Raw genomic sequence first — 22,543 nt, forward strand, 5'->3', positions numbered from 1 at the left:
GATGAGGAATGGAAAGATTCTCTTGAGGTATGTGAACACTGTGCCTTGAAATCAATGATGACAAAACAGACTTTGAAACTCTCACCAAGATACAAGAGAGGGCAGATCTGAGATTCCTGAGCAGAATCCAGGCAAAGTGGAGGGGTAGGCTAGATGGAATGACACCCCAAAGGACAGAGTCACATTCACTAGAGATAGACCCTGTTTCTACTTTATTTCAAGGAAGTGCCCTCCGCAAATGGCCTGGAGGAACCACAGTGCCATCACAGAATTCATTCTCACTGGGCTCTCTGACGACCCCCTCATCCAGGCTCTACTTTTCGTGCTGTTCCTGGGGATTTACCTCCTCACCATGACCGGGAACCTGATGATGCTGCTGGTGATCAGGGCTGACTCCCACCTCCACACGCCCATGTACTTCTTCTTAAGCAACCTGTCCTTCCTGGACCTCTGCTTCTCGTCCGTCACGATACCGAAGCTGCTGAAGGACCTCCTGTCTGAGAAGAAAAGCATCTCCATAGAGGGCTGCCTGACTCAAGGCTTCTTCATATTCATCACTGCGGGCACTGAAGCCTTTCTTCTCTCAATGATGGCCTATGACCGCTATGCTGCTGTCTGCCACCCGCTGCTCTATGGCCAGGTGATGAGAACTGAGTTGTGCGTGAGGCTTGTTTTGGTCTCATGGGGCTTGGCCTCTCTCAATGCAACCATCATTGTGTTCTTGGCTGTCAACCTGGACTTCTGTGAGGCTCAAACCATTCACCACTACACCTGTGAGCTGCCTGCCCTTTTCCCCCTGTCCTGTTCCGATATCTCCATGACCGTTGACATCCTGCTTTGCACCAGCTTATTACATGGGCTGGGAACCATTATCCCAATCTTCTTCTCCTATGCCCGCATTGTCTCCACCATCTTGAGCATCAGCTCCACCACAGGGAGAAGCAAAGCCTTCTCCACCTGCTCCTCCCATCTTGCCGCAGTGACCTTGTTCTTTGGGTCCGGCTTTCTTTGCTATCTCACGCCTCCTTCTGGCTCTTCCCTGGGTTTGCTATTGTCTTTGCAATACAGTGCAGTCACACCCATGTTGAATCCCCTCATCTACAGCCTGAAAAACAAGGAGGTAAAGGCAGCTGTGAATAGGACCCTGAGAAAGTACCTGCTTTAGGTAATGAACTATGTAAAATGGCATCATTACATTTATTCTTTTATCCCGCATCCTTCAAACACACGGTGTCAGATATTCTGGGGGTATAGGCTCTTGGTTTTGGACTTTTACTAGGAAAGTCTACATTCTGTTGGTTGGGACAGAATACGAAGATAGTATTCCACAGAGGATAATAATATGACAATAAAATAACCAAAGTGGACAGATACATGTTGGGAACACAGCACAGTGAGAGAATACTTGAGAATACTTGACTAGTAAGTGCACAGCTCTAGATTCAGAGTTCCCTTGCTCTCACCAAAAAACAAGAGGAGGGAGATGCAAAGACCAATTTAGAGGATTCTGAATCTAATCCTGAAGACTTGGTGAATTTTCTAATGACAACTTTACTACAAAGAAAAGAAAATCTCAGTTCAACAATAACTCAAAACTGCATGAAGACTATTGTAGACAGGAGACTGTTGCATGCTAAAGCTATGAAGCACTACAATGAGTCTTCAGGGAAGACAAAATCTATCATTAAATGGCTGTTAATAAACAAAGGTTAAAATGTCTACATGTTCAAATCCAGACCTTGGAAGATAACAAAGCCTGAGTGGAGGGAGTAACTCAGTTGTTAGAATACCTGCCTAGCATTCATGAAGCCTTGGGTTTGATCACCAGCACCTCACAAACAGGTCATGGGGGCACACATAATAAGGACCTTTCATAGGTAAACTAAAATACTAAAAAGAGCAGAAGCACTGATAATTTCCAAAGTTAGTCTTACTAAACATTAATGTTATATACATTTTTCTAGAATCGAATAACAAAATTATACAGTTTCAGGGCTAAAGTAATTATGATTCAAAAACTGAAAAGATCAATATTCCCAAATAAAACTATATTAAACAGTAATTCTAAATAAGATATTAATTCATTGATCTAAAATTGTCCTGGATGATTACTAATCTACATTGCAGTCCATGACCAGGTGAAACTTATTAGTGATTTGATTCTTCAGAGCTGTAGCTTAAATGAAATAGCCTTTTATTTATCTGATAAATTATTTTTAAATATTTTTTATTTTTGTTTATAATTATGTATATGCCTGTGTGTCTGGGGTGAGGGAGACGAACATTAATTCAGTTCAATAGACTAGGCCATATAGATTAGGATCCCTTAGAGTTGGAGGTTGAGACATCTGATATGAACGCTGGAATAGAAATCAGGTCCTTGGCAAAAACCAGTGTGAGTGTGTATTGTCACCTGCTGAGCCATGTCTACAAACCCCCTGATTCTTGTAGACATAAAGTCAACAATTATTTCAACCTTAACCTCTCAGTATAAATTCAAGTCATTTTTTCTTTCACAAACGTATTTACCTTTAGACAACAAAGAGGAAAGGGGAAAGACCATGAGATCTCAACTTTATACAAAGAGCATCAGGCAACTAAAGAATTTTGAGAGACAGAGAAATAGTCTTCCCCAAGGAAGAGCACATTAACTGGTTGTCCAATACAAAATGATTGGTTCTGAAAAATTACATACAAGAAACATTATACAGACTGAAGAAGTTATATATATGTGAAGATGTAGGTAGTAAGAAGGAATGAAAAAATAAATTTGAAAGAGAACAAGGAGAAGATATATGAGAGGGTATGGACAGAGGAAATGGACAGGGGAAGCAATGTGTTAATAATAAAATATCAAAAATATGAGAAGGGGCTGAGGAGATGGCTCAGAGGTTAAGAGCACTGACTGCTCTTCCAGAGGTCCTGAGTTCAATTCCCAGCAACCACATGGTGGCTCACAACCATCCATTATGAGATCTGCTACCCTCTTCTGGTGTGCAGATATACATGGAAGCAGAATGTTGTATACATAATAAATAAATAAATAAATAAATCTTAAAATAAATAAAAGATATTATTTAAAATTTTTACCTCTAAACTTATAAAGCCATAAGCTCTATATATAACAATCACACTAAAGCCAAATCACATTGTGAAGAACAATGTGTTTTATCAAAGTCTATTGGCTTAAATCTCAACCACATTTATAAAAACAAATTCAGGCAGATTGACATTCAACAGAACAACCATATTTTACCCAAATCAATACCTTAAAAAAAGCCAACACAGTACCAAGCAAAGATGGTTCAAGGGGTTTAAGGTTTTCAAGTGCTTCTGTCTGAATATTTCTCACCCCAAGTCTGGAGGTTCACCAGTTTCCTCTTAGGACTCCAAATTTAGCACAGGGTATCGCTGAATGGAAACTGATCTCTGTAGCTCAGCCACTCTCACACCACATTATAATCTACCAACCATCTGCAGAAAAAGCATCTTCCAACATTTCACTAAGGTTCTTTCTGACCAAATACCTATGGAGGTCAGAGGCATCAGATTCCCTGTGTCAAGATTTACAGATTATTGTAAGCCACCTAATATGGTTTCTGAGACACAAACTCAGGTTCTCTACAATAATACTGTGTGCTTTTAACCATTGAACCATCTCTCCAATCCCTCCCCAAACTGCTGGGTAACAATGCAGAATCAAAACCTTCTTTATAAAAGGGGGCTGTGATGGCAAGATCACCAAACAGTTAGGGAGCTGTGCAGTAGCTTGTGACAGACTTGGGGTGCTTATCAAAAAATGAAGCTGCCGAATAGGTAGGAAGTCTCCAGCCTTGCCTTGCCATCATAGCTACATGTTCATGGCAACACTAATCAATGATCCACACAAGTAGCCTAAACAAAAAATCAGATCTTCTTTTGAAAACTCCATCATTCAGAGGAAAAATAAAACAGAAGAGGGAAAAGGCTAAGAATCACTACTTTAGTGGCATCATTCTAACCAAACCAAATGTTTTTTGGGGGGGACTATCTTTCCCAAAATTTTTTCCCTTTTTGGGAGGGGGATTAAGCTACATCTTACACCCATCAAAATGGCTAAGATTAATAACACTAGTGACAGCTCAGGCTAGTGAGGATGTGTAGTAAGGGGAACACTCAGCCAATGCTTGTGGGAGAACAAACTTGTAGAGGTACTATGGAAACCAGTGTGGCAGTTCCTCAGGAATATGGGTATCTATCTACCTCAAGATTCAGGTATTCTACTTGTTGGAGTAAAATTATCATACACAGGATAGGGATGACATAGGTTACTTTTATTGGGGAGAAATCAATTACATGATAAACTGATAACCTAGGGTCAGCACTCCGAGCGTCCAATCTCAGCTGCCCTCTGAGACCCTACATAGAGCCTTCACCCCTACAATAAAATGACCCCTAATGATGTTCTGCTATACACATAGATCAGTGTCTTGCTCAGCCATCATCAGAAAAGCTTCCTCCTGCAAGAGATGGGAAAAGAGAGCCACAGCCATACATTATGCAGAGAGTGGGAGACCATCAACACTCAGCCATAAAGGGGATCTCTCCATCAAATCCTTCCTCTCAAAGCTCCAGGAACCCCAAAGAAGAGGAGGAAAGAGTGTAGGAGCCAGAAGGGATGGAGGACACCAAGAAAGCAAAGGCATGCAATGCAGCAAGCACTGTATGCATGTAATGCATACACCTACATGCAGGCAAAACATTCATATGCATAAAATTAAAAATACTTAAACATAAAAATACAAGTATTATGCAATCCAATGAACACACACACACACACACACACACACACACACACACACACACACACACCAAACTCACATCTGGTTACCTATTGAAAGGAATTAAAATAAGTATCTTAAAAATACACACCCATATGGAACAGAAAGGGTATGAAATAGGTAGGGTGTTGGTTGAGGAGGTAGTACGGGAGAGAGAGGGAACTGGGATTGACATGTAAAACAATCTTGTTTCTAATTCAAATAAAAATGGAGGAAAAAATACACCCATATGGATTCCAGTCTTGCTCTACACCATATGGTTGAGGGACATTCCAGTCTTGCGCCTACACCCTCTGGTTGAGAGGAAAAGGAGAGACCCCCACCTACATTGGAAGAAGAGATGGGAAGACTACAGCATAAGAACATATCCAACAACAGAAAGACATATATAACACCACCAGAGTCTAGAGACTCTGCACCATCAAGAACTGAACATCCCAATGTAGATGAAGCAGAAGAGAATGACCTTAAAAACAACTTTATGAAAATGAATGAGGCCCTCAAAGAGGATATGAGAAAATCCCTTAAAGAAATGGAAGAAAAAAACAAACCAAAAAATGCAAGAAATAAACCAATCTCTTCAGGAAAGCCAAGAAAATACAATCAAAAGAGCTGAAGGAAACAATTCAGACAGTTCAAGATCTGAAAACTAAAACAGAGACAATAAAGTAAACACAAACTGAGGGAATGCTGGAAATAGAAAAGCTTAGTAAACAATCAGGAACCACAGATGCAAGCATAACCAACAGAATGCAAGAGATGGAAGACAGAATCTCAGGCGCTGAAGATAAACAAGAGGAAATAGACTTATCAAACAAAGAAAATCTTAAGTACAACAAATCCTTAACACAAAATATCCAGGAAATATCGCACACCATGAAAAAACCAAACCTACGGATAATAGGTATAGAAGAAGGTGAAGAAGCCCAGCTCAAAGGTGCAGAAAACATATTCAGCAAAATCGTAGTAGAAAATTTTCCTGTTTGAAGAAAGACATGCCTATGAAAGTACAAGAAGCTGCCGGCCATTGGTGGCACATGCCTTTAATCCCAGCACTTGGGAGGCAGAGGCAGGCGGATCTCTGTGAGTTCGAAGCCAGTCTGGTCTCCAGAGTGAGTGCCAGGATAGGCTCCAAAGCTACACGGAGAAACCCTGTCTCGAAAAACCAAAAGAAAAAAAAAAGAAAGAAAGAAAGAAAGAAAGTACAAGAAGCTTACCAAACACAGTTACAATAAATCTTTCTGCCAAAAGCCACCCTAGCCCTACCACCATGTGGGTGCTTTCTGCCAGCTGCCTGAGTTCTGCTTGCTGCGTTAAGGCCCCAAATAATGTACAAAGACTTATATTAGGTACAAATGCTGCTTAGACAAAGACTAGGATTTCTCATCTGTTAGCTCAGTCTTAATTATCATAAACCTATATATTTTATAAGACTTATCTTATAGAGGATGCCTTCTGCTGGTACCCTCTCTTGCTGGTGGATCACATAGTGACTCTGGAGGAAGAGAGAAGGGGCCCAATGACCTACTCCCTTGTTCATGTATGAGTCTCTCTGCTATGTCATTTCTTGCCTGGATCATTACTTCTTTACCACATTTCCCAGAATCCTCCTTGACTCCTAGTCCCACCTAACTTGCTGCCTCATTGGCCAAACAGTACTTTATTCAACAATCAAAAAGATGAACATACACAGAAGTACATTCCCCATCAGAACACCAAATAGACTGGACCAAAAAAAAAAATTGTCCCCTCGTGCCACATAATAATCAAAACACCAAACATACAGGACAAAGAAAGAATATTAAGAGCAGGGAAGGAAAAAGGCCAAGTAACATATAAAGGCCAACCTATCTGAATTACTCCTGAATTCTCCATGGAAACTCTGAAAGCCAGAAGGTCCTGGAAAAATGTTCTACAAACACTAAGAGACCACAGATTCCAGCCGAGACTACTATACCCAGCAAAACTCTCAAATCACAGTAGATGGAGAAAACAAGATATTCTGGAAGAAAACCAGATTTACACAATACATGTCCACAAATCCAGCCCTACAGAAACTTCTGGAAGGAAAACTCTAACACAAAGAAGTTAACTACACTCACAAAAATGTAGGCAATCGATAATTGCACTTTACAAAAGCCATAATTAGGAGAAAAACTCACATGCAATGCCATTACCAAAAATGAATACAAAACAAACAAGAATCAACAATCAATGGTCACTAACATCCATCAATATCAATGGTTTTAACTCACCTATAAAAAGACACAGGCTAACAGAATGGATATGAAGACAGGATCTATCCTTCTGCTGCATACAAGAAACACACCTCACCTTCAAAGACAGATGTTACCTCAGAATTAAGGGTTGGGAAAAGATTTTCCAATCAAATGGACCTAGGGAGCAATCAGGTGCAGCTATTCTAATATCTAACAAATTATACTTCAAACTAAATTTAATCAAAAGAGATGAAGAAGGTCATTTCATATTCATCACAGGAAAAATCCATCACGGTGAAGTCTCAATTCTGAACATCGATTATGCCCCAAATACAAGGGAACCCACATTCATAAAAGAAACATTACTAAAACACAAATCATACATTAAACCCTACACACTTACATTGGGAGACTTCAACACACCACTGTCACCCCTGGACAGGACTACCAGACAGAAACTTAACAAAGAAACCAAGGAACTAACAGAAGTTATGACACATTTGAGTTTAACAGACATCTATAGAACATTCCATCCAAACACTAAAGAATATACCTTCTTCTCAACACCACATGGAAACTTCTCTAAAATCCACCATATACTGGGCAATAAAGCAAATGTCAACAGATACAAAAAATGGAATAATCCCCTGTATCTTGTCAGACCACCAAGGCTTAAAATTAGAATTCAACAACAACACAAATTGCAGAAACACCACAAACTCATGGAAAATGAACTATGCTCAACTGCATTACTCCTGGGTGAAGACAGAAATCAAAGACTTCCTAAAATTCAATGAAAACGAAGGCACAACATACCCAAACCCAGTTCTAAGAGAAAACTTCATAGCAGTAAGTGCCCACATAAAGACACTAGAGAATAGCCACGCTAGAGAATTAACACAACACCTGAAGCTCTAGAGCAAAATGAAGTAAATTCACCCAGAAGGAGGAGATGCCAGGAAATAATCAAATTGAGAGCTGAAATCAATAAAGTAGAAACAAAGAAAACAATACAAAGAATCAAGGAAACGAAGAGTTGGTTCTTTGAGAAAATCAACAAGATAGACAAACCTTTATCCAACCTAACCAAACGGCAAAGAGAGAACATGCAAATTAACAAAATCAGAAATGAAAAGGGGAACATAACAACAGATACTGGGGAAATCCAGAGAATCATCAGGTTATACTATGAAAACCAGTACTCCACAAAATTGGAAAATTAAAGGAAATGGATGATTTTATGGATAGATATCACTTACCAAAATTAAATCAAGAATAGATAAACAATTTAAATAGACCTATAACCCCTAAGGAAATAGAAGCAGTCATCAAAAGTCTCCCAACCAATAAAAAGCCCGGGGTCAGATGGTTTCAGCACAGAATTCTACCAGAAATTCCAAGAAGAGCTAATGCCTATACTCTTCAAATTGTTCCACACAATAGAAGCAGAAGGATCATTGCCAAACTCTTTTTATGAGGCTACAATTACCATGGTGCCCAAACCACACAAAGACACAACTAAGATACAGAACTACAAGACCAATCTCCCTCATGAACACTGATGTAAAAATACTCAATAATATACTGGCAAATCGAATCAAGAACACATCAGAAAAATCATACACCATGATCAAGTAGGCTTTATACCTGGGATACAGGGATGGTTCAACATATGAAAATCCATCAATGTAATCCACCATATAAACAAACTGAAAAAGAAAAACCACATGATCATCTCACTAGATGCTAAAAAGCCTTTGACAAAATCCAAGACCCCTTCATGATGATAAAGGTCATAGAGAGATCGGGGATAACAGGAACATACCTAAACATAATAAAAGCAATATACAGCGAACCGACAGCCAACATCAAACTAAATGGAGAAAATCTCAACTCAATTCCTCTAAAATCAGGAACAAGCCAAGGCTGTCGACTCTCTCCATACCGCTTCAATATTGTCCTTGAAGTTCTAGCTAGAGCAATAAGACAACAAAAGGAGATCGAGGGGATACAAATTGGAAAGGAAGAAGTCAAACTTTCACTATTTGCAGATGATAGTCTACATAAGTGACCTGAAGAATTCTACCAGGGAACTCCTACAGCTGATAAACACCTTCAGCAAAGTGGCAGGATAGAAAATGAACTCAAAAAACTCAGTAGCCCTCCTCTTCTCCCCCTCTCTTTCTCCCAGCTCCCAGCTACCTCTTCCCTACCCACATGCTCCCATTTGCTCAGGAGATCCTGTAACATTCCCCTTCTCCAGAGTACCATGCATGTTTCTCTTAAGGTCCTCCCTGTTTCCCAGACTCTCTGGCAGTGGGATTGTAGGCTGGCAATGCCCTGCTCCATGTCTAAAATCCATATATGAGTGAATACATACCATGTTTGTCTTTTTGTGGCTGGGTTACCTCACTCAGGATGGCTACTTCTAGTGCCATCCATTTGCCTGCAAATTTCAAGATTCCATTATTTTTTTCCACTGAGTAGTACTCCATTGTGTAAATGGACCACATTTTCCCTATCCATGCTTCAGTTGAGGGGCATCTAGGTTGCTTCCATATAATGGCTATTACAAATAAAGAAGGTTGAGTCAGGGAAAGAATAGAGGAGAGCAAGATAAAAGATATCATAATAGGGGGAGCCATTATAGGTTTAAAGAGAAATCTGGCACTAGGGAGATTTGCAGAGATCTACAAGGATGATACCAACTGGCAATCTAAGCGATAGTGGAGAGGCTACCTTAAATACCCTTCCTCGATAATGAGATTGATGACTACCTTATATGCCATCCTAGAGCCTTCATCCAGTGGTCGATGGAAGCAGAGGCAGACACCCACAGCTAAACACTGGACTGAACTCCTGGAACCCAGTTGCAGAGATGGAGGAGTGAAGAGCAATGGGGTCAGGAACAGCTTGGTGAAACCCACAGAAACAGCTGACCTGAACAAGTGGGGAGCTCAGGGACCCCAGATTGATGGCTGAGGGGCCAGCATGGGACTGACCCAGACCCTCTGAATGTGGTGTCAGTGAGGAAGCCTGGAAATCTATGGGCCCTCAGGTAGTAGACAGGCCCTGGCACACAAATGAGCTTTAGGAGCCCATTCTACATGGAGGGCTCTCTCAGTCTGGACACATGGGGCATGACCAAGGCCCTGACTGGGATGATATGACAGACTTTTGAGATCCCCCATGGAGAGCCTCAACCTTCCTGGGGAGCAGAGGGCAGATGGGGTGGGATTTTGGGGGAGTTGATGAAGAGTGGGGAGGGAAGGGAGGAATTGACATGTGAAGCAAGCTTGTTACTAATTTTTTAAAAATATTAAAAAATTAATAAAAATTTAAAACATAAAATATAAACCCATATGGGCAGGGTGGTGATACATGCCTTTAATCCCAGCTCTCGGGAGGCAGAGGCAGCCAGGTCTGTGAGAGTTTGAGACCAGCCTTGTCTACAGATCTAGTTCCAGGACAGCCTAAAGATGTCTCAAAAAAACAAAAACAAAAACAAAAAACAAAAAACACCCATATGTTCATCGCAGCATTGTTCTCAACAGCCAAAACATAGGAACAACCTAAATATATATAGACAAATGAATAAAGAGTAAGTGAGTGGGGGAGGGATGTGTGCTAGCTACAAAGCTGGCTCCCTAGGACCCACATACAATCTAGGAGCTGCATCACGTGACAGTAAGCCCAGCACTGGGAAAATGCTTAGAGATCTACAGCACTTGCCATGAGCAGGTCTAGAAGAGAACTGCTCTTCTATTATGCTACAAGTTTAGACTCTGTCTCAACTTCTGGCCTCCACACACATTCACAGCCATGTACACACTTGAACATGTATACATACATACATATACACTAAAACATACATACATACATACATACATACATACATACATACATATAAACTAAAACATACATACATACATACATACATACATACATATAAACTAAAACATACATACATACATACATACATACATACATACATACCCACACACACAATAATGAAATATATTCAGCCTTTATAAAAAAAAGAATTCTGACATTTGCAACATCACAGATAAGCCTGAGGGACAATATGCTAAGTGAAGGAAGGTGGGCTCAGGAAAACATCTACTGCATTAGGAAGAGAAGCACAGAGGAGACTGGTAGGTGAGAGAACTTTGGTCAGAGATAAGAAAAATGTGGAGCTGCTGTTAAAAGGTACAAAGCTTTTTTATATATGCTATGAGTAAGTTCTGTCTGTCTACCTTACAGCATGTCTTATATACATACAGCATGCCTGTATGGAATTGTGTAAGCATGCTGTGTTTTGAAGGCAAAGAACAAATTTACATAACATTAACAGCATCAACTATAGTAATAGTTTTATGAGTTTATACTCTCCAAACTGATCATGTACAGAATTTTGCATGTCAGACACACATTGATAAAATGTTTTGTTAATTCGACCATGCATGAGATCCTAGGTTCAAATCACACAGAGCATGGAGGAGAGGGAAGAGAGAGGATGGGGGCAGAAAAGTCAATTCAGCAGTCTCTAAAAGGATTGAGACAATGTCATCACTATTTGTGAAATCTAAACTTGGTTGTAAAGATTTTTAAGCAACGAGCAAGACTCCAGTGATCCATCTTCAAGAGAGTATGTTTGAGCCAATTTTATCCTGGCATGTCCACATCCACAGCTGGTTCACCCAGCTCTGAAATAATCTTTTCCAGACACGTGTAAAAGTAAGATAACTGGCAGTATCAGTGAAGTAGAAGCCAGATTTCAGGATGTTCAATAAATAGAGAGATATAAAAAGTATTGGTTAGTGGTACAAAGGTTGAGGGGTTCGTTTTTAATAAGAAAGTGGTTGGTCATGATAATGGATAAAGAAAAATGGCTTAAATGGAGAAAGAATCAAGTTAATAAAGTTCAAGTAGGGAAAACTACCAACAGTTGGGCTAGGAAGTCCAGTGCCCATGTCAAGCTAGTCACTGTGACCAGGGGACTGAGACTTGTGATGGCTGTGGGTCACAGGCCCCTAAGAGCATGGAAACTGAGCTATTGAGATCCCAGTACACATGAGCCCAAAGATCAAAATGATACTCCTAAAATGTGTCCTTTTTGCATTCATTAATTTGATCTGCCACTGTGCATACTCCTGCTTGCCCTGCACTCTGGTGTTAGGTTCACAGTGGCCCGGTCTGTCTCACTTCCTAATGACATGAAAAGCAGGCAGCTGCAGCATTAATGGTGCTGGATCACGCAGATTGGCAGTCATGTCAAGTCCTCCAGCGCTGACTCTACTCTCATTCAATTTGACTTAGGCATTGTATGGCATCCCTCAAGATCTAATCCTTTATTGTGTATGAATGGTGCCAGCAAGGTCATTCTAAGGCCCTCTGTATTCTTCTATCATTTGACCATCTTGCTTTTTGCTTACACTGTGACTCTCAAATTCCAAGCTCCTCGTTCCATCCATTTCATCACCACCACTCCACTACAGATTCATTTTCTCTCTGTCTGTCCTGAGCCCCTGGTGCATCATTGTGGAAGCCCATGTTTATGACTCCAATGTCTTTGTCCACTTATTCTTCTATTACATTCCCAAAACTGACATACTCTCTCCATTCAGTACCCAGAATGCAAGTCTCTGCAATGATTTGAACATTGGAACTCATGGTGGTTTGGAGGACGTGTCCCCCATATTCTCAAGCATTTTAATGTTTGGTCCCCAGTTGGTGCTACTGTTTGGGCATGCTTAGGGGGTGTGGCCTTGTTGAAGGAAGAGTGTCACTGCTGGTGAGCTTTGAGAGTTAAAAGAGTCACACTATTTCTACTCACTCTGTCTGCTTTGTGCTGGAGTTTAAGATGTGAGCGCTAACCTTCTGTTCCAGCTGCTGTGCCTGCCACCTCGGTCCCCACTTTAAGAAAACAGCTGAGGGTAAGGAACAGTCATAAACAGATAACTGCACCATACAGTGTCATTTCAACTCAGGCCATATTCAGACCGTCTTCTGAATATGTTTACTGTCTTGTCCTAACTTCTTGCTTGTGCTCAGAAGATGAATACTAACATGGCCAGGTGGTGAATGTCAGAGAAGACTTACTCAAACAAGCTACACAATCATAAAGGGGAACTCTTGAGGGGTGCATCCAGATCCTTGACTGCCTGAACTGTGGGGCTTCTGGCGTTTTCCTTCCTGCTCACATTATGCCTTTGTACTTCCTGGGAGTCACTCCCAGGAAGAAACACAAGCCCACCCAAGTCTCTTTGAGAAGAGGTTACCACTTCTACCATCCATGAATATGCCATTTCACCTACAATTCTGTCCTTGGGAATCTTTGCTTTCCTCTGTACATGCTTTCCTGGAATTATCCAATTTACCTCCATGGGATCAATGACCACCCATTTAGTACTGAGTCTATAATCTATAAACTGGGTTCACTGTGTTATCTCAAAGGAAACATACGTAAAATTGAGCATATTTTTCATACATTTATAAAACAAACATTGGTAAAAAACTAACAATCAAACACCAAAAACATGCACAATTGTTATGTCATCCCCATGAACTTTTCTCATTAACAAATTAAACTCTTAGATTCTTCATGTTTGCTGGACCTAAAACAAAAGTAATTTATGGTGTGGAAATCATGATGTCACCACCTGCCTCATTTTTAATCACTTTGGTTACCTAACTTAGAATCAATGAAGAGTTAAACTGGATCAAATGTTTTCAAATGTATTTTAGCCCAGATTACATTATATTTTTAAATCTCCCATAAGAACATGAAAGATGGAAATAGCTAAAATAGACCTGCTCTGGATTAACTGGCAACTTTGAGAAGATATGACCCCTACTTACACCCTTTTCCTGGCTGTCCCCAACAAAGTCCACAGCGGCTCTGATCTTCACAGAGAAACATCGAGTCCTAACCTGCCAGAAGCGCCAAAGGCACTGACTCTGTTTACCCTCATGGTTGTGTCAACATGCCAGTTGACTTAGTTAGGGTTTCCATTGCTGCAATGAAACACCATGACCAAAAACCAACTTGGACAGGAAAGGGTTTACTTTGCTTCTACTTCCACAGCACTGCTCATCCTTGTGGGCAGTCAGGACAGAAACTCAAACAGGACAGGATCCTGCAGGCAGGAGCTGATGCAGAGGCCATGGAGGAGTGCTGCTTACTTTCCCTGGCTTGCTCAGCCAGATTTCTGATAGAACCCAGGACCACCAGCCCTGGGGTGGCACTTGTTAGATATTTCATATCTAACAAGCCAACAGGTGCTCAGAAATCAGTCAAGTCTAGCTTTAACTTCTCTAAAAGAATGGCATTGATGAAAAGCTGGGGCCAGGGTTGTAGTTCAGGGGTAAGGAGTTGCCTAGCATGTGTGGGTCTGTGAATTGGATGCCAATGATGCAAAAAAAGAAGTAATAAACATTCAAACAAATAAAGACTATTTTCAGATAAGAAAACTTAGCTTGGTTTTAAGATCACAATTTGTTGGTTCTGGAATCCTCTGTCTCTCATCGTGCCTGGTCGGCAGCTCTCTCTGAAGAAATGATGAGTAAAAGAATGTATTATGGACTTCTGCATCACTTGAGTTCAACTCACAATAATGCAATCTCTGTGTTTGTTATTTATATATTAACTCGATTTAAATACTGCTGAATCTTCCCTGATCAAATAATAAGCTTATTTTAGATATCTTTTAACCCATATAGGCTTTTATGCCAGAATTATTTCTGCTTTGGCAAACTGTTAAAAATACATTATATGTGGGACTGCACAGAAAGCTCGGTGCATAAGAGCATTGGTTGTTCCTCTCAAGAACTTGGGTTCAATTCCCAGCACCCACACTCAAAATCATCTGTAGCCTCAGTCCCATCACCCTCTTCTGGCCTCCTTGGGAACCAAGCATGGAAGTAAGGCACAGGCAAACATGCAGGGAAAACACCCATACCCATTAAGTAAAAATTAAAAGTATATTTAAAACTTAAAAATATGAATCCTGTGAGGATTGGTTTTTTAATACATCATATACTTGGAATTCAAGGCTCAATGAATTTTTTAGGGCAGAAAAATAAAGAAAACTTAGGGCTATGGTTCATTTGGTACAGTGCTTGCCTAACGTTCTACAAAGCCCTGGCCACTATTTCCTGCACCACAGAAAATCAGGAGTGGTTGGATTATAGGCACCCGCCTGTAATCCCAGCACTCTACAGCTTGAGGCAACTGGATCAAAAGTTCAAGGTCATCCTCAGCTACATAGTGAGTTCAAGGCCATTCTGGGATATTTGAAACTCTAACTTAAAAACAAAAAGTAAATTAACAAAACACAAAGAAAATGACATGGTATCTGTAATGTGTCACAGCTCTGTGCCCTTGAGAGACACCCGCAGGCACTCTCAGCCCCACGCTGCCATAAATAAAAAGATATGTTTTCTATTTTTACTTTAAGTCCTTTCCCTTTTTTTCTCCCCTTCTCCACCACTCCCACTCTAATTAAAGATGACTTCTAGGCTTTAAATAATTCTTATAGATTATATCTTCAAATATTGCCCTGCAGGTCATCCCTGTGCCTCCAAACTCAACTTCTCAGCAAACTGGAAGCCAATCTCAGTTTCAGGCTGGGATTAGAAGGAACCTGGCACTGGCTCAGTTTCCCTTGGGTCCCAGCATAAGCACAAAGAGTCTTCTCATTGGTTCTGTTAGGGGAATCTGTTTCCTTAAATAGTACTTCTCCAAGAATATTCAAAGTCACAGAAGAAATAAATGAAGCCAGGGGCTGCACCTGAAACTGCTGGGGAAGGTTTGAAACCAATGCATGTCTATTCTTCCAAATAACAGTTTGACAGAAGATGCCCTTCTCTCTCCCTCCAGGGCCCTGCGTTGCACAATGGCACTGCAAGCTGGGGTCCACAGAATAACTGTAGTTCTGTGAGGTAGCCAACAGTTCTGGAGTTTATATTATTCTAGCATCTTGTGATCTTTGAGATCAAAGAGAAAACATGTCTTTTGTGCAGAATCAGACTGCTAAGATTGGGATTACCTCATATGAAGATTTTTTTTTTCTGTGAAATGTCTCTCATGATGAGAAAGACAGGACTTCAGCTACTTCCTCCAAGAAAAGCCAAGAGAATGGTAAGGTGACACTCTCTGATCTTGCTCTGTCCCTGGGTTTCTGTGTTTTAATTCTGCTGCTAACTGCCCCCCTTTTCTGCAAACCTCTCTTACTACTTTCTGATTGGTTCTTTCCACCCTGATCCTCCCAGCCTTCATCCCTTAGCATGTCCTAACAAATGGAAGACCATCTCTTCCTCTCAGGACCCAAATGCCCCTGTGTTTCCAAAAGGTCTGTTTGTACCTGCTGCCTTAGATATCTTATCAGAAAAGTCTTTATTCGCCCCTGATTACCACTGATGACAGAACCACTTAAAGACCGAGCATAAACCCTTTCAGTCTGAGGGAGTGCAGAGGTTAAAGCAAGCAGACCTCTAGAATGCAGTAAATGTATAAGAGTAGATGCAGGGCTGGTAAGGTTACCTGTTTCCCAGCGTGCCCTGATCTCCAGTGAGGGGAATTGCACTACGGCTTTGCTGTTACTGAAACCATTCTCAAATACATTCACCACAGGCACAGTGTGAGTGTGTACAGAAGAGGACAGTTCAGAAAGCAACCCTTCCTTCTCCCAGCCCTGCTGTCTACCCACACACTGATTCCCCCTGTGCCTACAGGCTGAGTGGCAGTCCTCGGTCCCCAGGACCCTCCCATCACCTTTTCATGGCTCACCTTCCACACCTATGTCTCGCTCCTTTATTCCAATAATGGCTTCAAGCAACTACTGTGAGAAAGCAACTTTGGGTCTCAGATCCTTATAATAACTTGAAAAGCAATTGAGAGACACAGCCTCTGTCTACTCATACAATATGTGGTTTGAGAGAAGGAATTAAAAAATGCAAACAGGATTTGAAACTTTCACTGAGATACAAGGGAGGGCAGCTCTGAGATATGTGAGTGGAGGCCAGGCAAAGTGCAGGGATGACACCCCAAAGGAAAAGGTCCTCCAGAGGACCCAGTGTTCTTTTTCGGCACCTTTTTTATTAATTTATTTTTTTACATTCCAACCCCTGTCCCTCCCCCTCTTGTCTCTTTCTGCTCCCTCCACTTCCCCCTCCACCTCCCATCTGCTCCTGAGAGAGGATAAGGCCTCCCCTAGGAAGTCTACTAAGTATCCCATCATCTCATTGAGGCAGGACCAAGGCACCTCTCCACCCCCAACACCCCTGTGTCTAGGCTGAGCAAGGTATCTCTCCATATAGAATGGGCTCCACTAAGTCAGTTTGTGCATTAAGTCTTGGACCCACTGCCAGTGGCCTCAGATATTCTCCCAGCCATAACACTGTCACCTATATTAAGGGAGTCTAGTTCAGTCTTATGCTGGTTCCCCATTTGTCAGAACTCAGGCAGTGATCTCTCAGTAGCTCGGGTCCACTGACTCTGTGGGTTTCCTCATCATGGTCTTGACTCCTTTGTTCATATTATTGCCCCTCCCTCACTTCCATTGGACTCCAGGAGCTTGACCCATTGGTTAGTTGAGGATCTCTGCATCTTCTTCCATCTGTTTGTGGAAGAGGGTTCTAACTTCTCTGGGGTTGTGGATTGTAGGCTGGGTATCTTTTGCTTTATGTCTGGTATCCACTTACAAGTGAGGACAAACTGTATTTGTCTTTCTGGGATCCAGTGTTCTTATCACCAAAGTCTGCAGCTGCTACTCAGCACTGAGTACCCTTTTAAAAAGAAACAGAATGGAAAGAATTTTAGGCTTGCTTTATGCACAGACACCTTGAAGCATCTGAGTATTTACAGAAAATGTCTCCCTCTTGACTGGCTTATATGGATTTTAAAGCATTTGCTTTCAACAGTGTTTACTATTGCATCTGTGCAGAATCCTCAAAAGTAACTTCTCCGGCTGCCTGTGTTTACCCATCATTGGCTCTAACCTCTCAGCACACAAAGGTAGGTGTTTGTCCAGGCACATGGGTGGCCTAGACTTGGATCTAAGATGGGCTGGAGCTCAAATTAGTAGATTTGTTAATAATGAGAATTTACATTTCTCTTAATGGTTTATCACCTGTCTAAAGGTTTCTGGTGAGGATGGAAGGGTTGGAATCACAGCTACCTAAATAAGCAAGATGAAATGTCCTTTTAAAAATGCAGAAGCAAAGACAGACATCCACAGATATACACTGAGCTGAAATGGGGAATTTAATTGAAGAGAGGGAGGAATGAAGAGCGAAGGGTTCTATACCAGGTTGGAGAAACCCACAGGAACACTTGGCCTGAACAAGGGAGAGCACATCGACCCCAGATGCTGTCTGGGAGGCCAGTACAAGACTGATCCAGACCCCTGAACATGGATGTCAATAAGGAGGCCTCTGCACTCCAGGGAGCCTCTGGTGGTGGATTAGTATTTTTCCCTGGTGCAAGAAGGGACTTTGAGAGCCCATCCCATGTGAAGGGTTACACTCTGGCCCTGGACACATGGGGAAGGGCCCAGGACCAGCACAGGAAGATTTGGTGGACTTTACAGAGCCCCCGTTGAGGGCCCTACCCTGCCTGGGGAGTGGTGGGTGGATGTGTTGGGGGGTAGGGTGGGGTGGGGGAGGAGGGATAGGGTTGAGGGGAGGGAGAGGGAGAAGGGACTTACATGTGAAACAAGCTTGTTCCCTAACTAGAACTAATAAATAAATTTTTAAAAAATGCAGAAGCCTACCATAGAAGCTGATTATAGAAACCAAACAGAAGCAGAAAACTGGTAAATTAGATCACAAGGGGCAAGTAAACAGGATATTTACGCAGGATGATGACTTACACAGCCCATATTCAGGTTTCAATATTTTTAGTATGGCCATTACCAGGAGCATTGTCCCTCTTGGACATAGGGTTCAAGTAAATTTTTAAAAATAATAATAAATATTATGATGATAGCAGATGATAAATAATAATAGAGCAACAACAGCAATGCAAACAGTATTCTGAACCTAATGCAGCACTGTTTGCAGCCTCTCCAAAACTGAGGACATCAGAAGATGTTGCAGAGATTTGAAGGATGCACTCTGTTGATGGCAGCATCCTTGAAATTCAGCAGCAGTCACCTTAGACAAGATCAGCAATAACTCCTCTGGGCACTAATGCTGTTGAGGGATTAAAGGATGCAATTACAGCTACAGTAGTCAAAGGCTCTGTCCAAAACATGCCTTTGCAGGACAGTAGAAGAAGTACAGTCTGGAATGTGTATGGAATGAGCTCTGATCGTGTCCAAAGGGAGTGATGCTTTAAGACAGATGTTATATCATGGTCTGTGTCACAGTCTGGAGAAGAAAACTGAAATACGTGTTTGACATGGGAGGCAACACAATTCAGACTAATGCAAGAGAAAATGTGGGTTGAAGAAGGAAGTCTACAAGATAGGCAATTTTTTATGTAGTCTTTAGGTGGTATTGGAAAAACCCATGGAAGTTTAGATCTGTAAAATTAAAAGGGGGATATATTCAAAGTGCTAGAAAAGGCAAACAATGACACAGAAAGAAGCAAATCTTTTGTATACCAAAAACAAGTAAAACGGTTGAAAGATTAAAGGTGGGTGGTGGATCTCAAAGTAAGAAATTGTAACTTATCACTGTTATCCCAACTAGACAGAGTTGACAGCCAAAGGAAACTGTGTCCATTAATTTTTTTTATATGTTGCCAAACTGACATTACAAAGTATCCTTAGGTACCAAAATTCTCACAGGAAAAGTAGGGACAAAACTCTGTATCCCAGGGATGAGAATTTCCTACCTGTTCTTACAGATTTTCTATGAAAGCAGCTGAAAGAGAAAGGGATGGAAAAAGTGTTAAGTGTGTGGAGTTACAGAAGTGAGCTGTCTGTGGGGTCCCTGTGACTTCTATGCATGCCAGCTGCTTTGCTTTTGTGGCTCCCTATTCCTATAAAAATTTAATTTATATTTTATGATTATATTGTTGTAAAGATAGCTAAAATTAGTCTCTTTACATCCATTGTTTCCTTTTTGGGTAACATTTGGTTTTGTACCTGCGATTAGCCCAGTAATACATATGTAACCCAAGGCCTAGGACTCATAACAGTCCTCCTGCCTTAGCTTCTAAGGTGCTGAGATTTTAAGTCTTCACCACCACACTCAGATTCCTCTAATCTTATAGAAAAATGTTTTCACCCTGCCACCGAGAGGCTGTGTTTAAATTTCTGAACTAAGTGAAGTAGAAGCTAAGACTATGAGTAAATGGAGTGTCCAGAGTCACACACTTTCCCTCAAATGCTGATGAGGAATGGAAAGAATTCTCTTGAAGTATGTGAACACTGTGCCTTGAAATCAATGATGACAAAACAGACTTTGAAACTCTCACCAAGATACAAGAGAGGGCAGATCTGAGATTCCTGAGCAGAATCCAGGCAAAGTGGAGGGGTAGGCTAGATGGAATGACACCCCAAAGGACAGAGTCACATTCACTAGAGATAGACCCTGTCTCTACTTTATTTCAAGGAAGTGCCCTCCGCAAATGGCCTGGAGGAACCACAGTGCCATCACAGAATTCATTCTCACTGGGCTCTCTGACGACCCCCTCATCCAGGCTCTACTTTTCGTGCTGTTCCTGGGGATTTACCTCCTCACCATGACCGGGAACCTGATGATGCTGCTGGTGATCAGGGCTGACTCCCACCTCCACACGCCCATGTACTTCTTCTTAAGCAACCTGTCCTTCCTGGACCTCTGCTTCTCGTCCGTCACGATACCGAAGCTGCTGAAGGACCTCCTGTCTGAGAAGAAAAGCATCTCCATAGAGGGCTGCCTGGCTCAGGTCTTCTTCATATTCATCACTGCGGGCACTGAAGCCTTTCTTCTCTCAATGATGGCCTATGACCGCTATGCTGCTGTCTGCCACCCGTTGCTCTATGGCCAGATAATGAGCAATGAACTCTGTCGGAAGCTGGTCCTGCTCTCCTGGGGTCTGGCCTCTCTCAGCTCACTAGTCATTGTTCTCTTGGCTGTCAACCTGGACTTCTGTGAAGCCACCACCATACACCACTATATGTGTGAGCTGCCCTCTCTCTTTCCTCTGTCTTGCTCTGACATCTCCATCAATGTTGACATCTTGATCTGCTCCACCTTGCTCCATGGGCTCGGAACCTTTCTCCCAATCTTCTTTTCTTATGCCCGCATTGTCTCCACTATCCTGAGCGTGAAATCCACCACGGGGCGGAGCAAGGCATTTAATACTTGTTCTTCCCACCTCATAGCCGTAGTCCTGTTTTTTGGGTCAGGTTTGGTTCGTTATCTTATGCCCACATCTGGTTCTTCCCTGGATTTGCTCTCCTCCTTGCAGTACAGTGCAGTCACACCCATGCTGAATCCCCTCATCTACAGCCTGAAAAACAAGGAGGTGAAGGCAGCTGTGAAAAGGACCCTCGGGAAATGCCTGCTTTACTTAGAGTGATGACAAAGACACGGAATGGCAGGGAAAGAGTCTGTGTTGCCAAGGGCTTCAACTTAAAGTAGAGTTTTAGGCCACTGAGTTAAAGGGAGGCCTATGTACTCTGGCTATGATAAGAATGAAAAAGTATATAAAACCGTATTTAGATAAAGTTTATATCTAAAACATATGTCCCTTCCTGGCTTGGCTTTGCTCTCTAGCATTTCCACAACTTCCTTCCTAAGTTTCATAGTTAGAATTATAACCCTGAACTGGTTATCTTATTTTTAAAATATTTCTATTAATTCTTGGAGAAGTTCATAATAAGTTTTCTGGGCATGGTCACCCACTCTTCCTCCTAACTTCTTCAACACCCACACCCCCCTTCCCATCCCATCCCCAAGCCCATGGATTCTTTCTTATTTAAATTTTTAAGACATTACCATTGTTAGTTGTGGGGGGTGTGTGTGTGTGTGTGTGGTATGTGTATGTATGTGGTGTGTGTGGTGTGTGTGTGCATGGTGTGTGTGGGTGGTGTATGTGTTTGTGTGTGTGTGGTGTGTGTATATGTTTGTGTGTGGTGTGTGTGTGTGTGTTTGTATGTGTATGTGTGTGGGGTGGTGTATCTGTGTTTGTGTGTGTGTGTTGTGTAGTGTGTGTGTGGTATGTGGTGTGTGGTGTGTGTGTGTGTGTGTGTGTGTATGTGTGATGTGGTGTGGTGGGGTTATGGGGGGTATATGTGTGGTGTGTGTGTGAATGTGTATGTGTGCATGTGTGTGTGGTGTGTGTATGTGTTTGTGTATGTTTGTGTGGTGTGTGTGTGTGTGTGTGTGTGTGTGTGTGTGTGTGTGGTGTGGTGTGGTAAGGCTGTGGAGGGTGTATGTGTGGGGTATATGTGTGAGTGTATATGTGTATGTGTGTGAGTGTATATGTGTGTTGTGGTGTGTGATGTGTGTGTGTGTGTTGTGTGTATGTGGTTTGTGTGTGTTTGTGTTTTTATGTGTGTGGTGTGT

At 41.8% G+C, this 22,543-nt stretch overlaps 2 protein-coding genes across 2 annotated transcripts; both read left to right on the forward strand.

The window, feature by feature from the left end:
• The first annotated feature begins 238 nt into the window (after positions 1 to 238).
• Positions 239 to 1,165, forward strand: LOC100763561 (olfactory receptor 8S1). The gene has a single exon (XM_027396017.1). The coding sequence runs from the start codon at positions 239 to 241 to the stop codon at positions 1,163 to 1,165; it is 927 nt and encodes a 308-aa protein (XP_027251818.1).
• Positions 1,166 to 20,618: 19,453 nt separating this feature from the next.
• On the forward strand, positions 20,619 to 21,554 carry LOC100763846 (olfactory receptor 8S1). Its single transcript, XM_027396018.1, has one exon. The coding sequence runs from the start codon at positions 20,619 to 20,621 to the stop codon at positions 21,552 to 21,554; it is 936 nt and encodes a 311-aa protein (XP_027251819.1).
• The last annotated feature ends 989 nt before the right edge of the window (positions 21,555 to 22,543 follow it).

This window comes from Cricetulus griseus, chromosome 2 (assembly GCF_003668045.3).
Source record: "Cricetulus griseus strain 17A/GY chromosome 2, alternate assembly CriGri-PICRH-1.0, whole genome shotgun sequence".
NCBI lineage: Eukaryota > Metazoa > Chordata > Mammalia > Rodentia > Cricetidae > Cricetulus > Cricetulus griseus.

Bases quoted from the DNA above. Each gene is read 5' to 3' on its own strand.
- LOC100763561 (XM_027396017.1), top strand. From the start codon at position 239: ATGGCCTGGAGGAACCACAGTGCCATCACAGAATTCATTCTCACTGGG.
- LOC100763846 (XM_027396018.1), top strand. From the start codon at position 20,619: ATGGCCTGGAGGAACCACAGTGCCATCACAGAATTCATTCTCACTGGG.